We start from the raw sequence: 22502 nt of genomic DNA on the forward strand, positions 1-22502 counted from the left end.
TTCCTTGTTTTCTTCTTTTAGTGTGTCCAGTGGGTTGATGATGCAAAACTTAATCAACTGAGGCGGGAAGGCATCCGCTATGCCAGGATTCAGCTGTATGATAATGACATTTATTTTATTCCGAGGAATGTTGTGCATCAGTTCAAGACAGTTTCAGCTGTATGCAGCTTAGCATGGCATGTTCGTCTTAAGTTATATCACTCAGAGGACGACACTTCTCAGAATACAGCTGATCATGAAACAAGCACCTCCTCAGATGCTACGTCATCAGTCCTTGGACCTCACACTGACAACGTGATTTGTGCTGTTAGCAAAACCTCCTTGGATTCTGTTTTTTCAGACAAACTTCATTCTAAATATGAATTACAGAGAATTAAACATGAACCTATTGCATCTGTAAGAATCAAGGAAGAACCCGTGAATGTTAGTATTTCTGAAAAGACTAGAGCATCTAATAATATGGATAGCAAGAATATTAAAGGAAAATTGGATCATGTTCATTTTACAGACGTGGACTCTAAATTTGAAAACAGCAACAAAGATTTAAAGGAAGAATTGTGCGCTGGAAGTCGTATAAGTCTAGTTGATACACGGCAACATAGTTCAACCCATTTAAATCAAGATAGAAAAGATGATGACATTTTGTGCTAAATTTGTACATACCACTTAAAATTCTGTTTTTTTTTTTTTAAAGTTAATAATGTAATAAAGATTCATGAATTCTGAAAGCAAGCCAAGGACTTGCTCTCAAGTCTGTTACAAAAAAATAGTTTATGTAGCTTTGTAACATTCCTCAGTGCCTGTCCATAACTGTGAAGTATCAAAGCACTTAGGGCCAGATGCACTGTAAACATTGCAGGTTTAAACATAGCCTTTGGATCATTTGAGTTGTAGGTTTTAGAATAGAGCTGACATTAACATATATATACATATATATATACACACATATATATATATATTTTGTAATATGAGCCAGAATTCTTTGACAGTTTAAGGCTTTTCCATAGAATTTATTTATACCAATTTTTTTTTTTTTTTTAATTTTAAATGTGTCAGCACTGTAGTGTAAATAGCTTTTTAAAAATCTTTTTAGTGTGATTTATACTGAAACGTGAGCCACTTAATAAAGGTTCATAACAAATATGTTTTCTGTTGGGTCTGCAAAAGACAAACTGACAATTCAGTTAAATCATTTATTTGAAATATGTTGTTTATCTCTGCTGGTGTGTCCCTTTAGAGTGGTAATGGAGTGCAAATATAAGTATTCAAATGTAGTGAATATTTAAATTTCCCACACTGTGCAAGCATTTTTAAAAATGAAGATTCAGTTATGAAAGCATATGTATGTGTGCGTGTGTATGTATGGGAATGTATATATGTATATCATATTTTGCATAATTTCTGAAGTTACTGAATAAGATGAATATGTGAAAATTCTTAGCCCTACTCCCTGGAACACATTTTAAAATATTTATGTTAAACATTAAGAAAACAGTTTAGGTAATAGAAACAATTTTAGAAAGTTAGGAGAAACAAGGTCTGTTACTGATATCTAACCCTTCTAACTAGTGAAATTGTGTGGCCAGATTACATAGCCCTAAAATTTTTCTTGTAGTGAATAGAATGATAAAAATTGGAGAAATTTGCTTACTGATCAGCGCTTGCATTGCACTTAATTATAACAGAGTAAAAGTCTTTAGTTACAAAAAGTTTAATTGGGAATGATTAAGATCTTTTACATTTTCATGTAAAATGGAAGGAAAATTTGGCAAATACAAAGTTGTAAAATAACAGCAATACCTCAGCTGCCATATACAGAGATAAAAGTGACAAAGTAAGATGTAGTAACTCACCTTTCTCAGGACCCCCCCCCCCTCGCCCCCGCAAAGCAAACAACTTGGAGTACTTCCTTTTCAAAAAGAAGCTCTACAATATAAAATTGAGGCAGGAAATGGGATTGCTAGTGCCTAGCTAAAGATAATGAGCGAAACAGATGTCTGTAATGATGAACTTTTGCATTAATTTAGACTTCTTCCACTACTGCAATTAAAAGATAAATGTCTTTGATGTATGCTTTAATGCAAGAAACTCCATACATTGTGAATCTGTTTTATCTGTCTTTGGTGTTATTTTGGGTTCATACTTTGGTCGATGACTTTTATCTGGGGTTCTTTGTGCTGCCTTTTAGGCTAATGTTGCTATCCCCATTTCAGTGGTCTGTGCTCTAGCCTCATTTGTGGTACCCATCAAAATTACTCATCTTTCTGGTTAGGGAGAAGTCACTTAGAAGGTTTTTCACCAGAACAAAAAAAAATTAACTGCAGCAACGATGACAGTTTTAAGCTCCCAGGTTAATAAAAAGGTAGGCAAATATTGTAGGAAATCTGGATGCTTCGTAGGAAATTAATATAAGTTCAACATAGGAAGTTTTATGGGCTACGAAAGGTATAAATCATGTTAATGTAAATACGGGTTTTATTTTTTTTATATGTCACTGTCTTATCCTCCCCACCTGTTCAATCTTCTATTAGCTAAATTTATAGATATGCCCTACTTTTTTGGGAGACAAAAGTTTATAACAAATCAGTATTTGGAAGTAGAGAATGTGTTTAAAATGTTTGTTTTTAATTGAAAGTGACATATTTAGTTTTGCTTGTAGTTTTCCAGTAGCATATACATAAATGCATGAGATCATACTGTAATGTCTTAAGGTACCCCTCCAAAATACGTGAGCCTTACACTTAAAGGAAGGCATATCTAAAACAATCAGAATGATTGCTTTTAGGTGTAGTTTCATATATAATCTATACATAAACTTCTCCATAATTTGAAATTTTGTTTTTTAAAATGCATACATCTCTTTGGAGGTGAACTATGAATCATGGGCTTAGATTTCAAGATACAGCTTTGTTATTGCCTTGAATGCTTACTTTCCTTGTTTTATGGGTTATAATTTTAAAACCCTCTTCTATGTAATCTGAGAACTTGTTGACTACCTTTGTTACACACAAATAATTTCTATTTTAATACTGCATTATATTAATGGTTTTCTAGTTAGTACATTCCAGTTCTTTATCTGAACACAGCAAATTTTTTACTTTCATTTTCAATTTCTTAGACCAGAACACTAAAGAACATTTTCTGACATGGCCATATAAAATATAGAATCAATTGTCATGTAAATTATTAAATTCATATATAGAACTTTGGAAAAAAACTAAGGTACCTTAGTGGTGTCTGCTACAGTACTTTTTTTTTTTTTAATTGCTTTTGTTCATACCCTTTTAGCAAAGTAACATATATTCCGTACTCAGGTTAGCTGGTTAGCTAGCAAATGAATTAAGTATTTGTGATATTTAGTTGAAAACTTTACTAAAGCCATATTCATTATCTTTGTTGTCACTAAGGCTTATTGGCCTTAAAGATTAGGTTGATTTAGCATAACACTGTGTGTGTGTGTGTGTGTGTGTATGTATCTGTATGTAAGTTAGTTTGTTGGAAAAATATGTTTGTGTCCATATACATTCATTTTTAATCCACTCTATAACTTTTGGGAGGATTGTGGAGGGTAGGAAAGATTTTATTTCTTGGATTTTATGTTTAAGGTATTTTATTAGTGCTTCTGAGTGCAAAACAGTTTTTTTTTCCCCCAATAGTTATGAAAGGTAAGATCATTTTTGTAAATAATAAATTAGCACTGTTTTTGGTAAATTTGCATTCATTTATTTTTGGGACAAGTTCATTGTCATGTAAAGCAAATATCTCAAAATTCATTTTACATTTAACAAAGGTGCAGGATTTGTTTTTGAGAGGAATTTTCCTTGTCTTCCACCTTTCAATAAATACTAAAATTGACAACCATAATCTTTTTACCTTTGTTTTGTTTAATTATTTCCTTACATTTAACATTTTGTTTTAATCTCGTCATCTTTAAAATAAGTTCTTGTTTTTCTGTCTTCAGCAGAAACTCTAAGATCTTGAAAATGATTCCAATCTGAAGATCTTTTTTTTCTTCTTCTTAAAAACTAATTCTCAAAAATTTACTCACACCAACTGGGAGAAAGAATATTGACGATTGCCATAAACAAGGTTAAACTACTTAGGGATGGGTGCTGTGATGGCATGGTAAAAGTCATGCCCCCTGTTTCTGCTAGACATAACTATTTTTTTCCAAAGAGGGGAGGACAAAAGTGCTATTCTTTTAAAAATACTTTCAGGCTGTTAAAAAGCGACAATGTGTTTTAGATCTTCAGAGCGGTTGAATAGCTCTTAATCTTTCCCCCACTTGATACAATTAGTTTGATATGTAAACAAAATTTTCTGGTTTTAGAATGAACTCTATTCTCTGAGTTATATTTGATATGTTTGGCCTTGACAGTACACTTCATATAAGATAATTAAGAGGACAACTTGGGGGAGCTATAAATCCCTTTAGTTTCTCTATCCCAGCTTTTCTGTAATCCACTGCATATTGCAGATGGTAGTAATCACTTTTTAGAATGTCAAACACAAGGAGGCTAAAAGCAGAGATGTCTTTCCTATAAGCTTACAATCATCATATGACACATCTTTACTGGGAGAGCAGGGAAAGGAGAAAACATTGCATGTGATTGAGGTTATCTTCAGCTATTCCTGGACTTCATACCCAATCAGGGAGTGTGGTGATCTGAGACCAAACTATGGGCAAGTAGAATTTATGTTAACTGGAAATTAAAATTTACTAGTTGAACATTTCATTACTATAATCTGCCCATCAAGAACTGTACTCTTAAAATACGAGAATTCTGGATCCTTGTACTCATTTTGAAATTTAGAATTTATTCATCTATTTTAAAAATGTTAAATATGCTTTCATATGAAGTTCCTGGCTCTTGTAAAAATGAAGATTATTAAGTGTGCAGACTCAGAGGCAAGTCAAGATAGTAGCAAATACTTTGCTTAATACCATGTTAAAACATTTATTTGGGTGGATAGTTTGACTCACCCTCCCTTATGTTTCTTCTTTTCTTGAAATTTGTTTTTTAGTGAGCCAGATCTTGTGTAAAAAATCTCAAGTCTTCTTTAAAAAACTGTTTTCTTGAGTCTGATTTTTGCTCAGGCTCTTGTTCCATTTCTGTTCTTGACTGACAGAGTTGTTGATTTCTGTCTTGCTTCACTTTTTCATCTTCCATTCCTTTTCTTACTACAATTTCATTCTGAGTTGTCCATTTCTGAAGTTTTGTTGTTTATCTCTAGGATTTCTAGTTGTGGTTTTTGTAAGATTTCTAATTATTTTGATGTTTTGTTCTGTATTGTTTTTCTAAATTCTTCTGTTGCTTTGTTTTCCTTGATTATGGCTATGTTTTGGTTGGTTTTATCTGTTTTCCATGATTTTGTCTGCGTTTTCCTTGATCTCTTTCCTAATTTCTTGGAGAGCCCTGAATATTATTCTTTTGGATTCCCTACCAGGTAGTTCCACTGCCTTGTATTTGAAGGTCATCTGATTCTTTTATTTTGGTCATTTGCTAGAGCCATCTTGTCCTGCTTTTTTATGTGTTTTGATATTGTCTGGTGTTTCTGAGGCTTTACGGTTTTATTTATTGACTATATATGTTTTGTCCTGCTTCTTCGTTTTGTTTTGATATGTGTGGGCAGGCGAGCCAGGCGAGCTTTGCTGCTTCACCTTGGCCCGGTGGGCAAGGGCAGCAGCAGGTAGGACGAGTGCTGTCTTCTTCCTGATGTCGATCCAGCAAAGTAGGAGCCTTCACAGCCCCTCGCCAGTTAGGTGGGGGTGTTGGATGGGACAGGGAGTGATATGGGCTTGCTTCCCTCTGTTCAACAGCTGGTCAAGTGGTGGGAGGAGAGCGTCAGTGCAGCCTGGTGCAGCAGTGGGCCTGAGCGGGGATGCTCTGGCTACAGTGACACATTGAGGGTCACTGGGATAAAGGGCTGGTATATGGGGTGAGTGCTCTATCTCCTGTTGGGAGCTCCATGAATTTGCCTTCCTGTACTCCCTGTCCGGAAACCCTGGTGGCGTAGTGGTTCAGTACTATCGCTGCTAACCAAGAGGTCGGCAGTTTGAATCTGCCAGGCTCCTATGGGGTAGTTCTACTCTGTCCTATAGGGTAGCTATGAGTTGGAATCGACTCGACGGCAGTGGGTTTTGGTTGATACTCCCTGTCTAGGGTCATTGCTGGCTGTGCTCCAAGATGGCAACACCCTGCCTTTTTAACTGGCAGGGCACCTCCACTTTATATCGCTCCTCTCCCCCTTAATTTGTTACTGGCATCACCATCTCTCTACAGTCATAGTAATCTGATTTCTCTGTCTTTTCCTTTAAGCATGTCCAATTTTGTCATCAAGTTTTCTTGACCTGACCCTAGAAATGTATATAGTCAATCTACTCGTCATTTCACAGTCATAGTAGATGTTTATTTAACCTGGACTCTTAAAAATAGCCTAAAATACTCTAGGCTGTCTGCAGTCTTCTGCACCTGCCATTATTCCCATCTGTTCTTTGTAATCACCAGTTTAACCTTTCTAACACAGATATGACTGTTATTCTTTTGCTTAGAAAATTCCATGGCTCCTCCTTTCCTAAAGTGTAAAGCCAAATCCTTAACCTAGCACTGAAGAACCTTCATAATATGGCTCTTCCTTTCCAGAATCATCTACCACAATCTCTTCCATTTGATGTACCCATTTTTCAACTTTACCAGGTGGTAGTACTTACCATTTCCTCCATGTACTTGTAAACTTTTTTGCCTTTGCTGGGAACATCTCTGTTTTGAGTATAGCACAGTGAAATCGTACTTCAGTTAAGCATCATCTCCTTTGTATAGACTTTACTGATCTCATCTGTCTAATTATACCCTTACTGCAGCAGAATCAATTCTTCTGCCTCCTGGGCCCCTTTGTTTACACCCTTTAACATATATATTAGTGAAGTACATATTGGACTCCTCTAGCTCAACCATGAGCTAGAAGTTGAAATTTTCTTTTATCACTTTTGTATCTCCATCATCTAACAGAGTATACTTTGTGTTCAATAAACATTCAGAAGAATAAGTTGTATCTTTGTTGGGGGTGAGGAAACCAAATTATGTTAACACTCTGCAGATGTTAACTTCTGCTCCTAGAATTAACATAATAAAAGAATAGAAGAACTGTGTGCCAGTTGGTCACCACTATCCTCTCATGCCTTCCTCACTAATTTTCTTGACTATGTATTCCTCTGTAATTTTGTGCAGAGGATAGGCATCTGGGAGGAGGAAAAAGTTTTATGAGGGGGTCTAGGCAAGGTATGGTACAGGTAGGTGGATATCAAAAACAAGCTTCTTCCTGGTTCAGCCTTTTGTCCACTGCTGGCAATTCAAAATCATATCTCAGACTGCTTATTCCTGATATAATTGAATTATAAATTTTTGTAGGGTATAAATGATAGTGGTACTACATTTGCTTTGTGGTATAAGATAGTGGTCAATAGAGTATGATTGGCCGACTTGATTACAGGGCAAGCAAAATGGGAATAAACATTAAAGTATAAGGTTGTTGTTAGGTGCCATTGAGTCGGTTCCAACTAAGAACAACCCTACGTAGCACAGAATGAAACACTGCCCGGTCCTGCACTATCCTTACAATCGTTATGCTTGAGCCCATTGTTGAAGCCACTGTGTCAGTTCATCTCGTTGAGGATTGTCTTCTTTTCTGCTGACCCTGTACTTTACCAAGCATGATGTCCTTCACCAGGGACTGATCTGTCCTGACAACATCCCAAAGTATGTGAGACACAGTCTTGCCATCCTTGCTTCTGAGGAGCATTCTGGTTGTAATTCTTCCAAGACAGATTTGTTCGTTCTTTTGGCAGTCCACAGTATATTCAATATTCTTCACCAACACCACAATTCAAAGGCATCAATTCTTTGGTCTTCCTTATTCATTGTCTAGCTTTCACACTCATATGATGTGATTGAAAATACCATGGCTTGGGTCAGGTGCACCTTAGTCTTCAAGGTGACATCTTTGCTTTTCAACACTTTAAAGAGGTCCTGTGCAGCAGATTTGCCCAATGCAGTGCATCTTTTGATTTCTTGATTGCTGCTTCCATGGGTGTTGATTGTGGATCCGAGTAAAATGAAATCCTTGACAACTTCAGTCTTTTCTCCATGTATCATAATGTGGCTTATTGGTCCAGTTGTGAGGATTTTTGTTTTCTTTTTGTTGAGGTGCAATCCATACTGAAGGCTGTGGTCTTCGATCTTCATCAGTAAGTGCTTTAAGTCTTCTTCACTTTCAGCAGGCAAGATGGTGTCATCTGCATAATGCAGGTTGTTAATGAGTCTTCTTCCAATCTGTTCTTCTCGATATAGTCCAGCCTCTTGAATTATTTGCTCAACGTACAGATTGAATAGGTATGGTTAAAGGATAACAACCCTGATGCACACCTTTCCTGATTTTAAAGTGTAAAGTAAATCCCTTTAATAGAAGCTTTTAACACAATATTATTTTTACTTGTTAGTTTCCATGGAGTCAGTTCCAACTCATGGCAACCCCATATGTGTAGAGTAGAACTAACTGCTCCATAGGGTTTTCAAGGAAGCAGATTGCCAGGCTTGTCTTCAGAGGCATCTATGGATGAGTTCAAATTACCAACATTTCAGCAGTAACTCCTTATCTTTACCTAGCATTTAATAACAGCACCTTCCATTGATGGTTTTTTTTTTTCCTCAGTAGGAGACCTATTTGTGGAAACAGCATTTGGATCCAGACAAGCTCCTTGATTTATTAGTCACCATCGGATAATTTCATTTCATTCATCTGGGCTTTAGTTTCTCCATTATGAAGATTTTTATTTTTTAGGTTTTTTTTTTTTTTGGTTCTAACATTCTGTAATTCTTCAATATTTATGTCACAAAGCACAAGCATACCAATTAAAAAAAATTTTTTTTATGGGTTATTTTTGCAGATTCCTTCTTGCAGCATATTTTACGCTATAGATTTGTAGTCTTAAGTATAGAAATATATTCTGCTTTGACCTCACCTGTAAATTCACGCATTCCTTTTGTTTTCCAAGTTCTCTGGACATGACTGTTTCTACCTTAGTGAGTTCTTATCCTTTTCTTCATTTCACTTCTGCAGGTTTGCTTTTACAGTCCATCATTTCAATAGGCCTAAACTCCTTTGGTCTACTGTCCTTTCCTTGTTCCAGTTTGCCAAAATTCCATGCTTAAGTCCAGGCAACATATAATGTCACATTACAGGGGAGATTTATGATCTCTAACCTCACTTGGGCTCTCAACATTGTCTGGCAATCCTGCTGATTTTCTAGTCAACTCACTAGTTTTTGAAACCTCCACTCCCCTCGAAATTCCATTTTTCTACTTCTTTTAAGCTATCAACATACATACCTCTTAAGCTCCTATCGTTTTAGTAGAGTATCCTTTCCATGATCAAAGCCTAGTTCTTTCATTCGGACTTTGGACTCCATTCCATTTACCCATACTGGGAAGCTTACAGAATCCTTTCTTTTTTCACCCTCTCCCTTCCAATAGGAACATTTTTATGCACTTTTCAACATGTTCATATCTCTTCTGGTATATATAAAACTAAAAAGACCTACTTTACATCATCCTTTACCTCTTGCTATATTTTCTCATTTATTTTTCAGTGAGTTTTCTGGTGATCTTCATCTCAACTTCTTTTCATTCTACTGGTTCATATGCTAGTTGCATATTTAGATTTTTTTTGAACATTTTATTGTTTTAGGTGAAAGTTAACACAGCAAACTAGATTCCCATTCATACAAATTGTTCTGTGACATTGGTTGCTATCCCCGTAAATGTGTCAGCACTCTCCCCATATCCACCCTGCCTTCTCCTTTCCATCCATCTAGTTTCTCTGCCCCTCCTTGCCTCTCATCTTTGCTTTTGGGCAAATGTTGCCCATTTGGTCTCGTATAGTTGATTGTTCTAAGGAGTACATTCCTCATGGGTGTTATAGGCCAATCTATTTGGCTGCATGGTGACCTCTGGGAGTGGCTTTAGTTCCATATTAAAAGGGTGTCTTAGGGTGATATTCTTGGGGGTTCTTCCAATCTCTGGCAGTCCAGTAAGTGTGGTCTTTTCCATGAATTTGAGTTTTGTTCTACATTTTCATTCCATTTTAACCAGGACCTTCTATTGTGTCCCTGGTCAGAGTGGTCGGTAGTGGTAGCTGGGCCTTATCTTGTTCTGGTCTCAGGCTAGAGGAGGCTGTGGTTCATGTGGGCCATTAGTCCTGTGGATTATTTCCTTGAGTCTTTGGTTTCCTTCACTCTCCTTTGCTCCAGATGGAAGGAGACTAATAGTTGTATCTTTGATGGCCGCTCATAAGCTTTTTTTTTTTTATAATTTTTATTGTGCTTTAAGTGAAAGTTTACAAATTAAGTCAGTCTCTCACATAAAAACTTATATACACCTTGCTGCATGCTCCCACTCTCCTGCTAATGATACAGCTTGCTCCCTCCCTCCACTCTCTCTTTTCATATCCATTTCGCTAGCTTCTAACCCTCTTTACCCTCTCATCTCCCCTCCAGGCAGGAGATACCAACATAGTCTCAAGTGTCCACCTGATCCAAGAAGCTTACTCCTCACCAGCATCCCTCTCCAACCCATTGTCCAGTCCAATCCATGTCTTAAGAGTTAGCTTCGGGAATGGTTCCTGTCCTAGGCCAACAGAAGGTCTTGGGGCCATGACCACCAGGGTCTTTCTAGTCTCAGTTAGACCATTAAGCACTCATAAGCTTTTAAGATACCAAACACTACTCACCGCACCAGGATGTCAAACATTATCTATATGAATTAATCTATGCCAATTGACCTAGATGTCCCCCAAGACTGGTCCTGAGCCTTCAAACCCAGTAACTCAATCCCACGAGATGTTTGGATATGTCTAGGAAGTTTCCATAATTATGCCTATGTACTCTGTTATATATATGAATATATATGCAGCACATACAAATATGTATATACAAATGCCCACAATTATACCTATAGATGTACACACATGTACTCCTATATGCCCTCTCACACCTATACAGCCTATGTATCTGCCTACATAACAAACCAACCAAAACCCAATGCCGTCGAGTTGATTCCAACTCATAGCAACCCTACAGGACAGAATAGAGCTGCCCCAGAGAGTTTCCAAAGAGCGCCTGGCAAATGCAAACTCCCGACCTTTTGGCTAGCAGCCGTAGCACTTAACCACTATGCCACCAGGGTTTCCTCTACCCACATAACCACTCACAAATTTTTGGTTATTGCTGTTGTTGCAGAACTGTGTATGTTATAGCATTTACTGTAGTTGCCCTTTATTCCTGTGTACCTCTTCGTGTATTCTTTTACCTTGGTCACATTATGCTGACTTGCCCCATATTGTGTACTGCCTTTCCCTTCACTAGAATTAACATGCGTCTACTATCTAGTGATTCTCCCTCCCTCTCCCTGGTAACCATCAAAGAATGTTGCTTTCTGTGTGTAAACCTATTGACTTTTTTATACGTGATACCATATCTTTGTCCTTTTTGATTGACTTATTTCACTCAGCATAATGTCCTCCAGATCATAGTATGTTTCACGGACTCATTATTCTTCTTTTGTGTAGTATTCCACTGTATGTATATACCATATTTTGTTTATCCATTCATCAGTTGATGGGCATTTAGGTTGGTTTCCATCTTTTTTGCTATTGTGAATAATGCTGCAATGAACATGGGTGTGCATCTGTCTATTTTTGTCACTGCTTATTTCTCTAGGAAATACCATCTGCAGGATCATATGGTATTTCTATTTCTAGCTTTTTGAGGAATCTCATCCCATTTTCCATAGTTGTTATACCATTTTACAATCCCACCAGCAGTGTGTTAAGAGTTCCTGTCTCCTGAGGACCTCGCCGGCATTTGTTGTTTCCTGTCTTTTTGATCAGTGCCATTTTTTGCAGGGGTGAGATGGTATCTCATTATAGTTTTGATTCATATTCCTCTAATGGCTAATGATCACAAGCATCTTTTTATATGTTTGTTAGCCACCTGAGTGTCTCGTTTGGTGAAGTGTCTGTTCATGTCCTTTGCCCACTTTTTGATTGGATTGTCTTTTTGTTGATGAGTTTTTGAAGTTTTCCATGTATTTTAGAGATTATACCCTTGTCAGATATGTTGTTGCCAAATGTTTTTCCAAGCCTGTGAGTTATCATTATACTCTTTTGCTAAAGTCTTTTGATGAGCTTAACTATTTAATTTTTAGACAATCTCAGTTATGTAGTTTATCTTCTGTTTGTGCATTTTTAGTTATGCTTGATAGTGTATTTATGCCATAAATTAGGACCCCTAGCTTTGTCCCTATGTTATCTTCTAGGAACTTTATAGTTTTAGGCTTAACATTTAGAACTTTGATCCATTTGGGGTTGGTTTTTGTGTATGGTGTGAGGTATGGATCCTATTTCATTTTTCTGCAAATGGATATCCAGTTTTGCCAGCACCATTTGTTAAAGAGACAATCTCTTTCCCATTGAGTGAACGCTGACCCTTTCTTGAAGATCATCTGTCTGCAGATGGATGGATTCACTTCTGGGTTCTCAATTATTTTCCATTGGTCTGTGTGTCTGTCATTGTACCAGTACCAGACTGTTTTGATTACCATAGCTGTATAGTAAGTTCTGTGTTCTTCTTCAATAATGCTTTACCTATTAGGGGCCTCTTTCCCTTCCATATAAAGTTGGAGATAAGCTTTTCCATTTCATTAAAGAATGTTGTTGGGATTTGGTTCAGAATTACATTATATCTGTAGATCTACTTTGGATAGTACTGACATTTTCACAGTGTTAAGTCTTCAATCCATAAGCATGGTATGTTTTTCCATTTATGTAGGTCTCTTTTGGTTTCTTGCAGTAGTGTTTTGTGGTTTTCCTTGTATAAAAGTCTCTTACACCCCTGGTCAGATTTATTCCTAGGTATTTTATCCTTTTGGGGGCTATTGTAAATGCTATTATTTTCTTGAATTCCTTTTTGGAATTCTCCTTATTTGTGTAGAGGAATCCAACTGATTTTTGTATGTTGATCTTGTACTACCATGACACTTTGCTGAAACTTTCTATTAGTTCCAGTAATTTTTTCATGGAATCTCTGGGATTTTCTGTGTATAGGATCATGTCATCTGTGAATAGAGATAGTTTTACTTCTTCTTTACCAATTTGGATGCCCTTTATTTCCCTTTCCTGTCTTATTGCTCTAGCTAGGATTTCCAGTATTGAGTAAGAGAGGTGATAATGGACATCCTTGTCTCATTCCCATTCAGAAGGGGAATGGTTTTCAGTCTCTCTCCACTGAGAATAATGTTGGCTGTTGGTTTTTATATATGCCCTTAATTTGTGTTGAGGAATTTCCTTTCTATTTTGCTGAGAATTTTTTTTTAAATCAGGAAAGTGTGTTGGATTTTATCAAATGCCTTTTCTACATCATTTGAGATAATCATGTGATTCTGTTCATCAACCAAGATCAATTCCTCTTTACTTAGCTGTTCTACTGTGAAAAAGCAAAGTGGAAACCAGGTGACCAAATTTATAAGGCTAATAATCATTAATTAAAGCTAAGCTTTAGCCCAAAATGGCTCTCTACTTCTTGTAGCTTTGTGCATTTTTTTTTTTTTTTTGGTGTTTAAAAACTCTCCATTGGTGGATTTGTGTTCATATTTTATATGCTGCTGATGCAGCTGTATCTGAACTCTATGTTCATGAAATATTACTGGACAAGTTGCAGACCCCCTGCACATCTATTTTCTACTTACCATATTTTCAAGCCTTATAAAACATTATTTCATTTGCAAGTTGCTTTTCCTTAAAAATTTTGATAACAAATCTTTTGCCCAAATTAGATTAAGTTACTTGCCTATGCTGACCTAGGAAATAATGGCTTACTAAGAGCTTTGGATGTTTAAGCTTCTTTCTTGGAACAGTGTTAATTCTTTTCAAAAATACCACTAGTAAACATCTCTGTTATTATAAAGGAAGCATCCAATAACTAAAAGAAAACCTAGGAAGGTATTATTCTATTTGTTTTGCCTTTTGCACCTGGGAGCCTAATTTCTATCTTTGTCTTTGATTACTTAATGTTTTAAATGTGTTCCAATCATGGACGCACAGGTTAATGGTAACTTATTGTGCTGCTTTCAAGTGTTTAGTGTGGCAGCATGCTAAGTGAAACAGGGAAAGAGTTCTATTTTCTGGAAATCTTTCACATGCTATTAAAATTGATTGATCTTCATGTGTAAAGGTTGGTTATTGTGTTGCCCTTTACCTATAGTTCTATCCATTTCTCTCTCCATTCCTTGAAGGAAAAAACTACTTTGCCTTTCCCCTTAGCACTCTCACACAGAATTTCTGCTTTTGCTTGTTTCATGGTCTAGTTCAGAGGTCAGCAAACTACCAGACATAGGCCATTACAAGCCCACTGCCTATTTTTGTATGGCCTATGTGCTAAGAATTTTTATAGTTTCAATGGTTGAAACAAAAATCGAGAGTAATATTTTGTAACATGTGAAAATTATATGAAATTCACTGTCCATAAAGTTTCATCAAAACATAATCATGATCATTTGTTTACATATTGTCTATGGCTGCTTTCTTGCTACAATGGCTAAGTTGAGTGGTTGCAACAGAGATGACATGGCCTGCAATGTATGAACTATGTAAACCCTTTACAGAAAAATTCTGCTGACTCCTGGCCTAGCTGATTTTTTGCACATGGTGCAGTCCCTTTTTTTCCTTTTCCTGAAGAAAAAGGAGATTATACTTAGATAATACTTGCATGAATACAGCTTTTCCTGAACTACGAAACAGTCACAATTTAGATCCTCCTGGCTGGTTTCTCAGAGATGAAAACTTTCTCTTACTTTGAATCTATCTAATGATAGATTACAGACACCAAGTAGTTTGGATCTCTCAGTCAAATTAGGAATAGTTGATCAAGCCTGGAGCATTCAGTTCCCCATATTAACTATCCTTCTCAATCATATTTTTATATACCCAATATACTTATACCAATTAAAAGACAGACAAATATTTGCAGTTGATCAATTTTTATTTATTTAGCCTAGCTTTATAGCTTCAAATGCCTAACAATTAAACTGTATTGATTTGTGGTATTTTGGTAGAAACTTTGCCATGTTAGTTATCTTCACAAGGGAGAACTAGACCAAAATGCTATATTCAAGTAACTCCTCAAAGTATTAGCATTGAGCAATCACTTTCTTGTTAGATATTTTAAAAACAGAACAAACTACTATTTTACATTCTTCCCAGAGTTAAAAGTGAGAGCTGTATAGGGCAGGACCAATCATCCTGCTTTAGGCTTATAAGCCATATGAACCACTTTAGAATTCTTGTAAGTACTGCCACCTCTGCTTCTTTGGAGTTTATAAGTACCCTAGTAGGATGATTATTTAATTTTTCAATCAAGGACACTTCTAAAAGTGAAAAACCAAACCTGTTGCCATTAATTCTGACTCATAGCAAACCTACAGAATGGTGCAGAACTACCCCATAGGGTTTCTAAGGCTGTAATCTTTATGGAAGCAGATTGTCACATTTTTCACCCGTGGAGCAGCTTGTGTATTAAACTGCTGACCTTTCAGTTAGCAGCTGAAGGCTTAACCACTGCACCACCAGGGCTCCTTTCTAAGAGTGAAAGGGGGCACTAACTCCCTGGGATGCCGGGACAACAGGCATAAAGTAGGCCTGTCCTGACCAAACCTGGATGTATGGTTCCCATAACTTTAGGAAGAATGTGCTTCTCTGTTTCAATATGCCACTTCCAACTCATCTGTCCCAAACAGAAGGCAGAGGTAATAATGAACTTAGGCTGATAAAAAGCTGTCAAACTCTCCGATTCTTTCTGAACCATAAACATGATATGACATCTGTAACTATTTCAGTAACTACTGGTAGTGTTTTTTCCCTTCATAAATTAGAAGCACATATGGCCATTTACTTTGGTCATAATGGGACCATGATACATTAAGCTCACGTATGTAGATTAAAGGTTTTATTTACTTACTTTAAATACCACCTACAACAGATTATTCAGGAGTCAGGTAGAAAGATGAGATCCAAAACAAACTTTATTTACATATGGGTAATAAGAACATTAATGACTTGAATACTGAATAATTAAATTTTGGGTTAATTAGAAGTCCATGATTTATTCACCAAGTCTATTTTAGGGAAGCAGTATAAAACTACATTTAGTATTTTTTCTCAGTTCTCTAGCACTCTTGAAGCTTGCAAAGATTCAGAACACTTTAATGATAGCTTGTTGAACGGCAATAAAAATGAGATGATGTATTTAGAATTCAGTCTCTCACAAAAAAGACGTTATATCCAAGTTCTGTCAAAGCCCCAGCCAGTAAGGCCCATAAAGGAATGAAGACATAGGACAGATTCATGGTAGTAAATTGTTCCAGTTTAGCACAGAGTGCAAGGCAGAAGGCTAATTTAAGTAACATTGCAATGAGGTACCAGGCTTTTTTTTTAATATTGTGTGATCCATGTCGAGGGTCAAAGCCAGACTTACACCGTCCAGCCATTTTCACAATCAGCATGACAAGAAGGATAGTATCAAATATCCAGACTGGAATAAATATGAGGAACCAGTTCCAAGGTGCCTTCTCGTCCAGTTTCAACACCAACATGATCAAGAAGAGTAATGTGAAAAGCCAGGTGAGTAGTACTCTCTGAGCCAAGGACATTCTCATTTAAACAGTTTAAAAAGGCTGTTGCAGAGTCCAAAAAAAGGATATATACCCTAAGAAAGGGGAAAAAAAGTCAAAATAGTTTTGATACCAGAAAAAAGAAAAAAAAAAATCATTACTGAACAAAGCTGGCTCTTTCCCACTCTCAGATTTCCTAATTTTGAAAACACTCTACCATTCTTCCTTTCATAAGCTCTAAAACTTATAGCCTTCTCTCTTTGACAACATTCTATCCATAATTCTCTTACAACCCCTGACAAAATACAACAAAATTTTTAATATACCTACTGGGTATAAGCTCTATTCAAGAACAATCTGTTCCTTTCCACTGCTATCCTTCAAGTCCAAGCACACATTGACTTTATTTCTGCACCTCAGGATGCTCTTAATTTACCTCCCTGCACATTTGCACATATGATATTCCACTCAATTTCAGGGAGTACTAAGAAAAACCATTCAAAATGGAAGTAGTGAAAGAAGAGGAGGTGGTATCAAGCCAGGAGAGGAGAGTTTTAACTGTAACTGTACTAATATAAATGGCATTGATAACATTGGATTTTCACATACTATGGGTCTTGCTTTCTTAATTAAATTCTCATTATCCCACTAAAGTTCTCATAAATATCTATTTTCTTCATCTAAGGTTTCTTTCTTTTAACAGGTATCCTCTCATTTTATTATTTTGGTTTGTGGTATGTATCATATTACCAATAATCAAGACCACTTTTGATGTTGTTTTGTGATTATTTGATAGTGAATTATTCTATAAAAAAAACCAAACCAAACTTGTTCCCCTTGATTCCAACTCATAGCGACCCTATAAGACAGAGGAGAACTGCCCCATAGAGTTTACAAGGAGTGCCTGGTGGATCTGAACTGCTGACCTTTTGGTTAGCAGCCATAGCTCTTAACCACCATGCCATCAGGGTTTCCAAGAACTGTTCTACAATCAGACCTATTTCTTATATGCCTATTTCTGTTTTACTGATTTATATTTCTGTTTTGTACTAGTACTATATGACTGCTATTGTTGCTCTAGTATATACTCTAGTATCTGGAAGGCCTAGTGCCTACACTCACTCTTTTCTTTTCCAGAACATTTTCTACTCTTTTTGCCCTTTCATTTTCTTAATGCTAAAATTGCTAATTCTTTTTTAAACCTGAAATTTTCATTGGGAATGCATTAAATCTAAAATTTACTTAGGTATAAACATTTATTATAGTTAATATTCACATAATAGATTTACAGTCTGTTTCTACACATACTCGAGTTTTTTATACCAACGTTGTGGCCCTTTAGAAAAAGAACAAGTAGAAAAGGAAATGAGAAGACAGAGGGCATATAGTTGAGTGAGGAGTTAACAGAAGATAAAGAAATGGAAACTGATGAGAACATGTTACACTCTTGAGGCATTTGGAGAAGAGAAGACAAAAGATAGACACGAGGTTGGGAAAGGAACAAGAGAAGGAATATTCAGGAAGGGAGGAAGAGAAGTATAATAAATTTAGAGAAATAAGCCACTGGGGAGTGATAAACTGCAAATGAGAAGATACTTGATGGAAAAAGGAAAAGAACAGAAGGTGGGAGATGGGAACAAAAGCACAGGTGGAGGGGGTTATCCTTTGGCATAGGAGTAAAGATGCAGTATAAGACAGAAAAGGTGAAGAAACTGGCAATAACATGAAAAGGACTAAACCGTCATAGTCGAGTTAATTCCAACTCATAGAAACCCTACAGAACAGGGCAGAGCTGCCCCACAGTGTTTCCACAGCTGTAACCTTTATGGAAGCAGACTGCCACGTCTTTCTCCACAGAGAGGCTGGTAGGTTCCAACTGCTTACCTTTTGGTTAGCAGCCAAGGGCTTTAAACAATGCACCAGCAGGGCTCCTCTGCCAATGACCAGGTAAACCAAATTACAAGACTAGTGCTCAATTGATTATAGTTTAGAATTAACTTTGATGTTCTCTGCTACATCTCTACTACTTTACATAGTTGGTGACTACCATTTAATGTTGCAAGACTATACATGTTTTATTTCAATACTTATGTATGAGTCCGTAGACTAAATGAGAATCCTATAACTCCCTTTTCCCCTCTTATACCCATCTACTTGCACTGTTTATTCACCTAGTTGGCAGATGCTGCACACTGCAGTGCTTTTGCTCCTAGGAAGGCATTTGCCATGCTGCTTCTCCCTTCCTGGCCAGGGACATGTTTCAGAGATTTACTCGGAAGGCTGACATAATGAATTTGGAGCTGAATTGGGAAGGAGCGGTGTAGGGGTGTGTGCTGAATAATAACTACAAATGGATTTTACCTGTAAATTAAGTTTGTTCAGTCCTGATTGCCAATCTATCTGGCCTTGTTTTTGTGAACCTTTAAAAAAAAAAGGCTTATGATAATACACTTGCTTAAATATAACCTTTCCATCTAGCATCAAATGAGTCAAGCATTTTTTCTCATCTAGGAGAGCAGTGGCAAGTGGTCATAGAAAGGGTGGCTGCATTCACCACAGTTACGTAGGATGGGTGGTGAAAAGATGCAAAGAACAGTCTTATTGTGACTACAAACTTTATAATGTAAGATGCAACAAAGTTCTGTATGCATGTAAGACACCAAAATGCTCTCAAGGGAGCACTCTGCTGACATTTGAATGACACTTGGGAGAGCGGATGCTGAGCTACAATGAAGACATTTAAGACCCCAATTTTATATTTATATCTTCACTAATTTAAGCAATCCTATTTATCTCCTCCTTCTACTCGTCTCAAGGGGCTGCAAACTCCAAAACAAAAATTAGCTCAACTAAAATATTCCTCTTTTGAGGTGGTTATTTCTTGTGTCTGGAAGACAGGTAAGTGTTCCTTCGCATGTTTCAAAATCGCCCTCATGTGAAAATCTAGAGGACCCTACCCACATCACCTGCATCTAGGTATCAGCTTTGAGTTGACTCATGAATTTATCTACTCTGCTTCCCACGCAACCCGCATGTCCCTTCTATCGCTAAGGCCGGTACTCTTCCAAGTGAACTCGCCTCATCCCAGAGTTTTACTTAATAAGCCCACAACACAATACTCCTTTTCACTGTGAAGCCCTTTCAAAAGGCCCGTACTGCAACAGCCTTCCCCAACTTAAGCATCCTTCACGAGAACAGCGTTTTGCTGACAACCTATCCGATTCGGGCCTACTGGTTCCTAGGACTTCAGGACGCTCCTGAACTGTTCTTGTCCTTCGTCTGCAAACGCAGATCGTCCGCTCGCGATGCCCTGTCCGGACTCCCCCCATTCTGAGCTGTGGGCCCGGCACATTTTTGGAGCTGAGTGCGGTTCGTGGACGATACGATCCACCATGCACACAGAAGCCCTGTGGCCAAGCAGGCGTGTGTACGCGCCTGAGGCCCGGAGTATGAAGAGGTGAGGGGTGGCGGCACAGCCCGCGGGAGCAGCGGGAGGCCAGCGCCGGGCCTCTGGGGGAGAGTGCACTTCGGGGGTTGCTGGCCCGTCGAAGCCCCGGACTCACCTAACAGAGCCGCTGACCGGAGAGCGGAGAGGGGCGCGAAGATCAGGAAACCCGCCAGTTCGGATCCTTGGCCTTTTCCACACTTTTTCCCCCATTAAACCCAGAACCCGTCACATTGTAACTTAAAAAAAAAGACTCAGTTCCGCCTCGCCAAACGACCACGGCGGACGCTCTCTCAGTTCTACCTCAGGGCCGCGCCCACATCCGGGGCAAATTCTCACCGCCCCCCAGGCCTACCCTATAGGCAGAAAAGACGCCAATCTGGGTTCAGAGGCCCCTTTTCCCGCGGTAATTGGGCCGTTTGGTCGCCAGTGCAAACCAACCAACCTTTCCTCACATTCGGGTTCGACGAAACGGCGGCATTGAAAGACCTCCCGCCCCCAGGCCCGCCTCTCTACATCCATTGGTTAGGAGGAAAGTCAGTCTAAACGCAGTCTTGATATTTCGTGGTCTTATTGGGCCCCTAGATGCCAATAAGACCAGCCACACTCGGCTCCACCCCCCGTGGGGCGCACAGCCTCGCCTCTCGCCCTACGCTCCAGTGGAGGGGGCGGGAGGGGTGGCACTGCAGGCTCCGGCGCAAAATCCTGCGGGAGAGGAGGTGGGGCGACGGCTCTGGAGGCAGCGCGTCTGCCGGCAGCGTTGTGTGGCTCCTCCGGCTCCCGCGGCGGCGGCGATCGCTACGGTGTCTTCTGCGCGCACCCTGGCCGCCTCCTAGCGGCAAGGCGCCCGCTCTTACGGTAGGAGCGGCATCACCTCCGCGCTTGGGTGGGCCGTGTGGAGGTCGTTAGGCTCTGACAGAATCCCTAGGATGGACAGGACGAGGGAAGAGAACAGCCGACGGGATTAAGGTGGGAGCTCCGGGGCCAACGCATCGCCCTCCGCCTCTGGTGACTTCCCCGGCAGCCATCGGCACCTGCGGGCAGGGGCGGGGGTCAGGCGCGTCCCCCTGCCATCTTTCGGCCGGCCGCGAAGGCTCAGCCTTCCTCCTCCCGAGCCCGCGCTGTCCTCAAGCCTTGAGGTTGACTGGCCGAAGCCCAGCGCAGACGCCGCCCCTCGGCCCCCTCCCTCGGCCCTTCTCCTTCTTTTCCTTCTCTTGGCATTGTGTCGGGGGGCGTCGGGGCCCAGGAGGGAGTGCAGACGGTCGGGCGGCCGAGCTTGGGTGGGCGGGGGAGAGGTCAGCTAGCGGCCGGAGCAGCGGGCTCGGGAGGAGGGGGCGGCCCCGCGCGCCGGACGCAGGCTGGGAGGGTCGCTGCGCTGCACCGCGGAGTAGGCAACAGTTCAGTTTTCTGATTCCAACGCTGACTGCCGAGCGGGTGCTGAAATCTTACGCACTGGCCTTAAGCAATATTTGTAGTCTGGAAAAATATCGCGGTCCGTCAGCCTGCTTCTTCATCTTTTCTTGTATTTTACCTGCCTGTTTGTTGGGTTAGTGACAGCCAGCGTTCTGGTATTGTTCCTATTGAGTCATGGCTTTCTAACTCAACACCTCCCTGTATAACTTCGGTGATCATTTTGTCACTAATATATCTATTTTTAGCCTGGCAACAACAAAGAACTGCTTTATATTAACATATACTGACTAGGGAAGGGAAACGCCGGTGGCGTAGTGTTTAAGAGATACGACTGCTAACCAAAAGGTCAGTTCGAATCCACCAGGCGCTCATTGGAAACTATGGGGCAGTTCTTCTCTGCCCAGTAGTGTCGCTATGAGTCTGGGTTTGGCTTGTTTTTTTGGACTAGGAAAGTACAGAATCTGGACCCATTTATCAATCTCAGTATATACATACCGAGCAGTTTTTTAAATTCATGGCGAATGTATTGAATGTTTTGTAATTTACACTTGTTCCTGTACATCCTGCTTACTTCGAGATTATTTTGTTATATGTGGTGCTTTGGTTTTATAATTTTTGGTTAGCATTAGCCAACTAAGCCCCCCCCCCCAAAAAAAAACCCAAACGTGTTGCCATTGAGTCGATTCCGACTCATAGTGACGCTACAGGACGGAGTAGAACTGCCCTATAGGATTTCCAAGGAGAGCCAACTTTCAGACATTTAAAAGAAAAAAAAAATTTTCCCCCAAGACTATGGTTGTAGACTTAGTATTTGATCATCATTGTGGGGGTTATGTATTTTTTTTAATTTGTTTTCTCCAAAACCGTGGACTTCATTGTAACAGTTTTAATGTTGGAAGGGAGAATTCTGAGAATTTGGAAACTAT

At 39.0% G+C, this 22502-nt stretch overlaps 3 protein-coding genes across 7 annotated transcripts in view; 2 read left to right on the plus strand and 1 right to left on the minus strand.

The window, feature by feature from the left end:
* RSBN1L (round spermatid basic protein 1 like) overlaps positions 1-22502 on the plus strand; it is a 133434-nt gene that overhangs the window by 67770 nt on the left and 43162 nt on the right. Inside the window, exon 8 of one of the 3 annotated variants that reach the window (XR_010322665.1) lies at positions 22-21132. Coding sequence is in view for 2 of the 3 variants with exons in the window: in XM_064289909.1 (XP_064145979.1) it covers positions 22-651 (630 nt within the window). In the remaining variant the exon portion in view is untranslated. Of the gene's footprint in view, positions 1-21; positions 21807-22502 lie in introns of those variants that run through there. The other 2 variants (XM_064289909.1, XM_003407182.4) reach the window with 2 other exon arrangements.
* On the minus strand, positions 15448-16763 carry TMEM60 (transmembrane protein 60). Its single transcript, XM_064289913.1, has one exon. The coding sequence runs from the start codon at positions 16761-16763 to the stop codon at positions 16362-16364; it is 402 nt and encodes a 133-aa protein (XP_064145983.1). The 3' UTR covers positions 15448-16361.
* Positions 20988-22502, plus strand: part of PHTF2 (putative homeodomain transcription factor 2) — a 125068-nt gene continuing 123553 nt past the window's right edge. For all 3 annotated transcript variants that reach the window (XM_003406995.3, XM_064289910.1, XM_064289911.1), the window contains exon 1: positions 20988-21021. The gene's annotated coding sequence lies outside the window, so the exon portion shown is untranslated. The remainder of the gene's footprint in view (positions 21022-22502) is intronic.

Source organism: Loxodonta africana, chromosome 8 (genome assembly GCF_030014295.1).
Source record: "Loxodonta africana isolate mLoxAfr1 chromosome 8, mLoxAfr1.hap2, whole genome shotgun sequence".
In the NCBI taxonomy this organism is placed as follows: domain Eukaryota; kingdom Metazoa; phylum Chordata; class Mammalia; order Proboscidea; family Elephantidae; genus Loxodonta; species Loxodonta africana.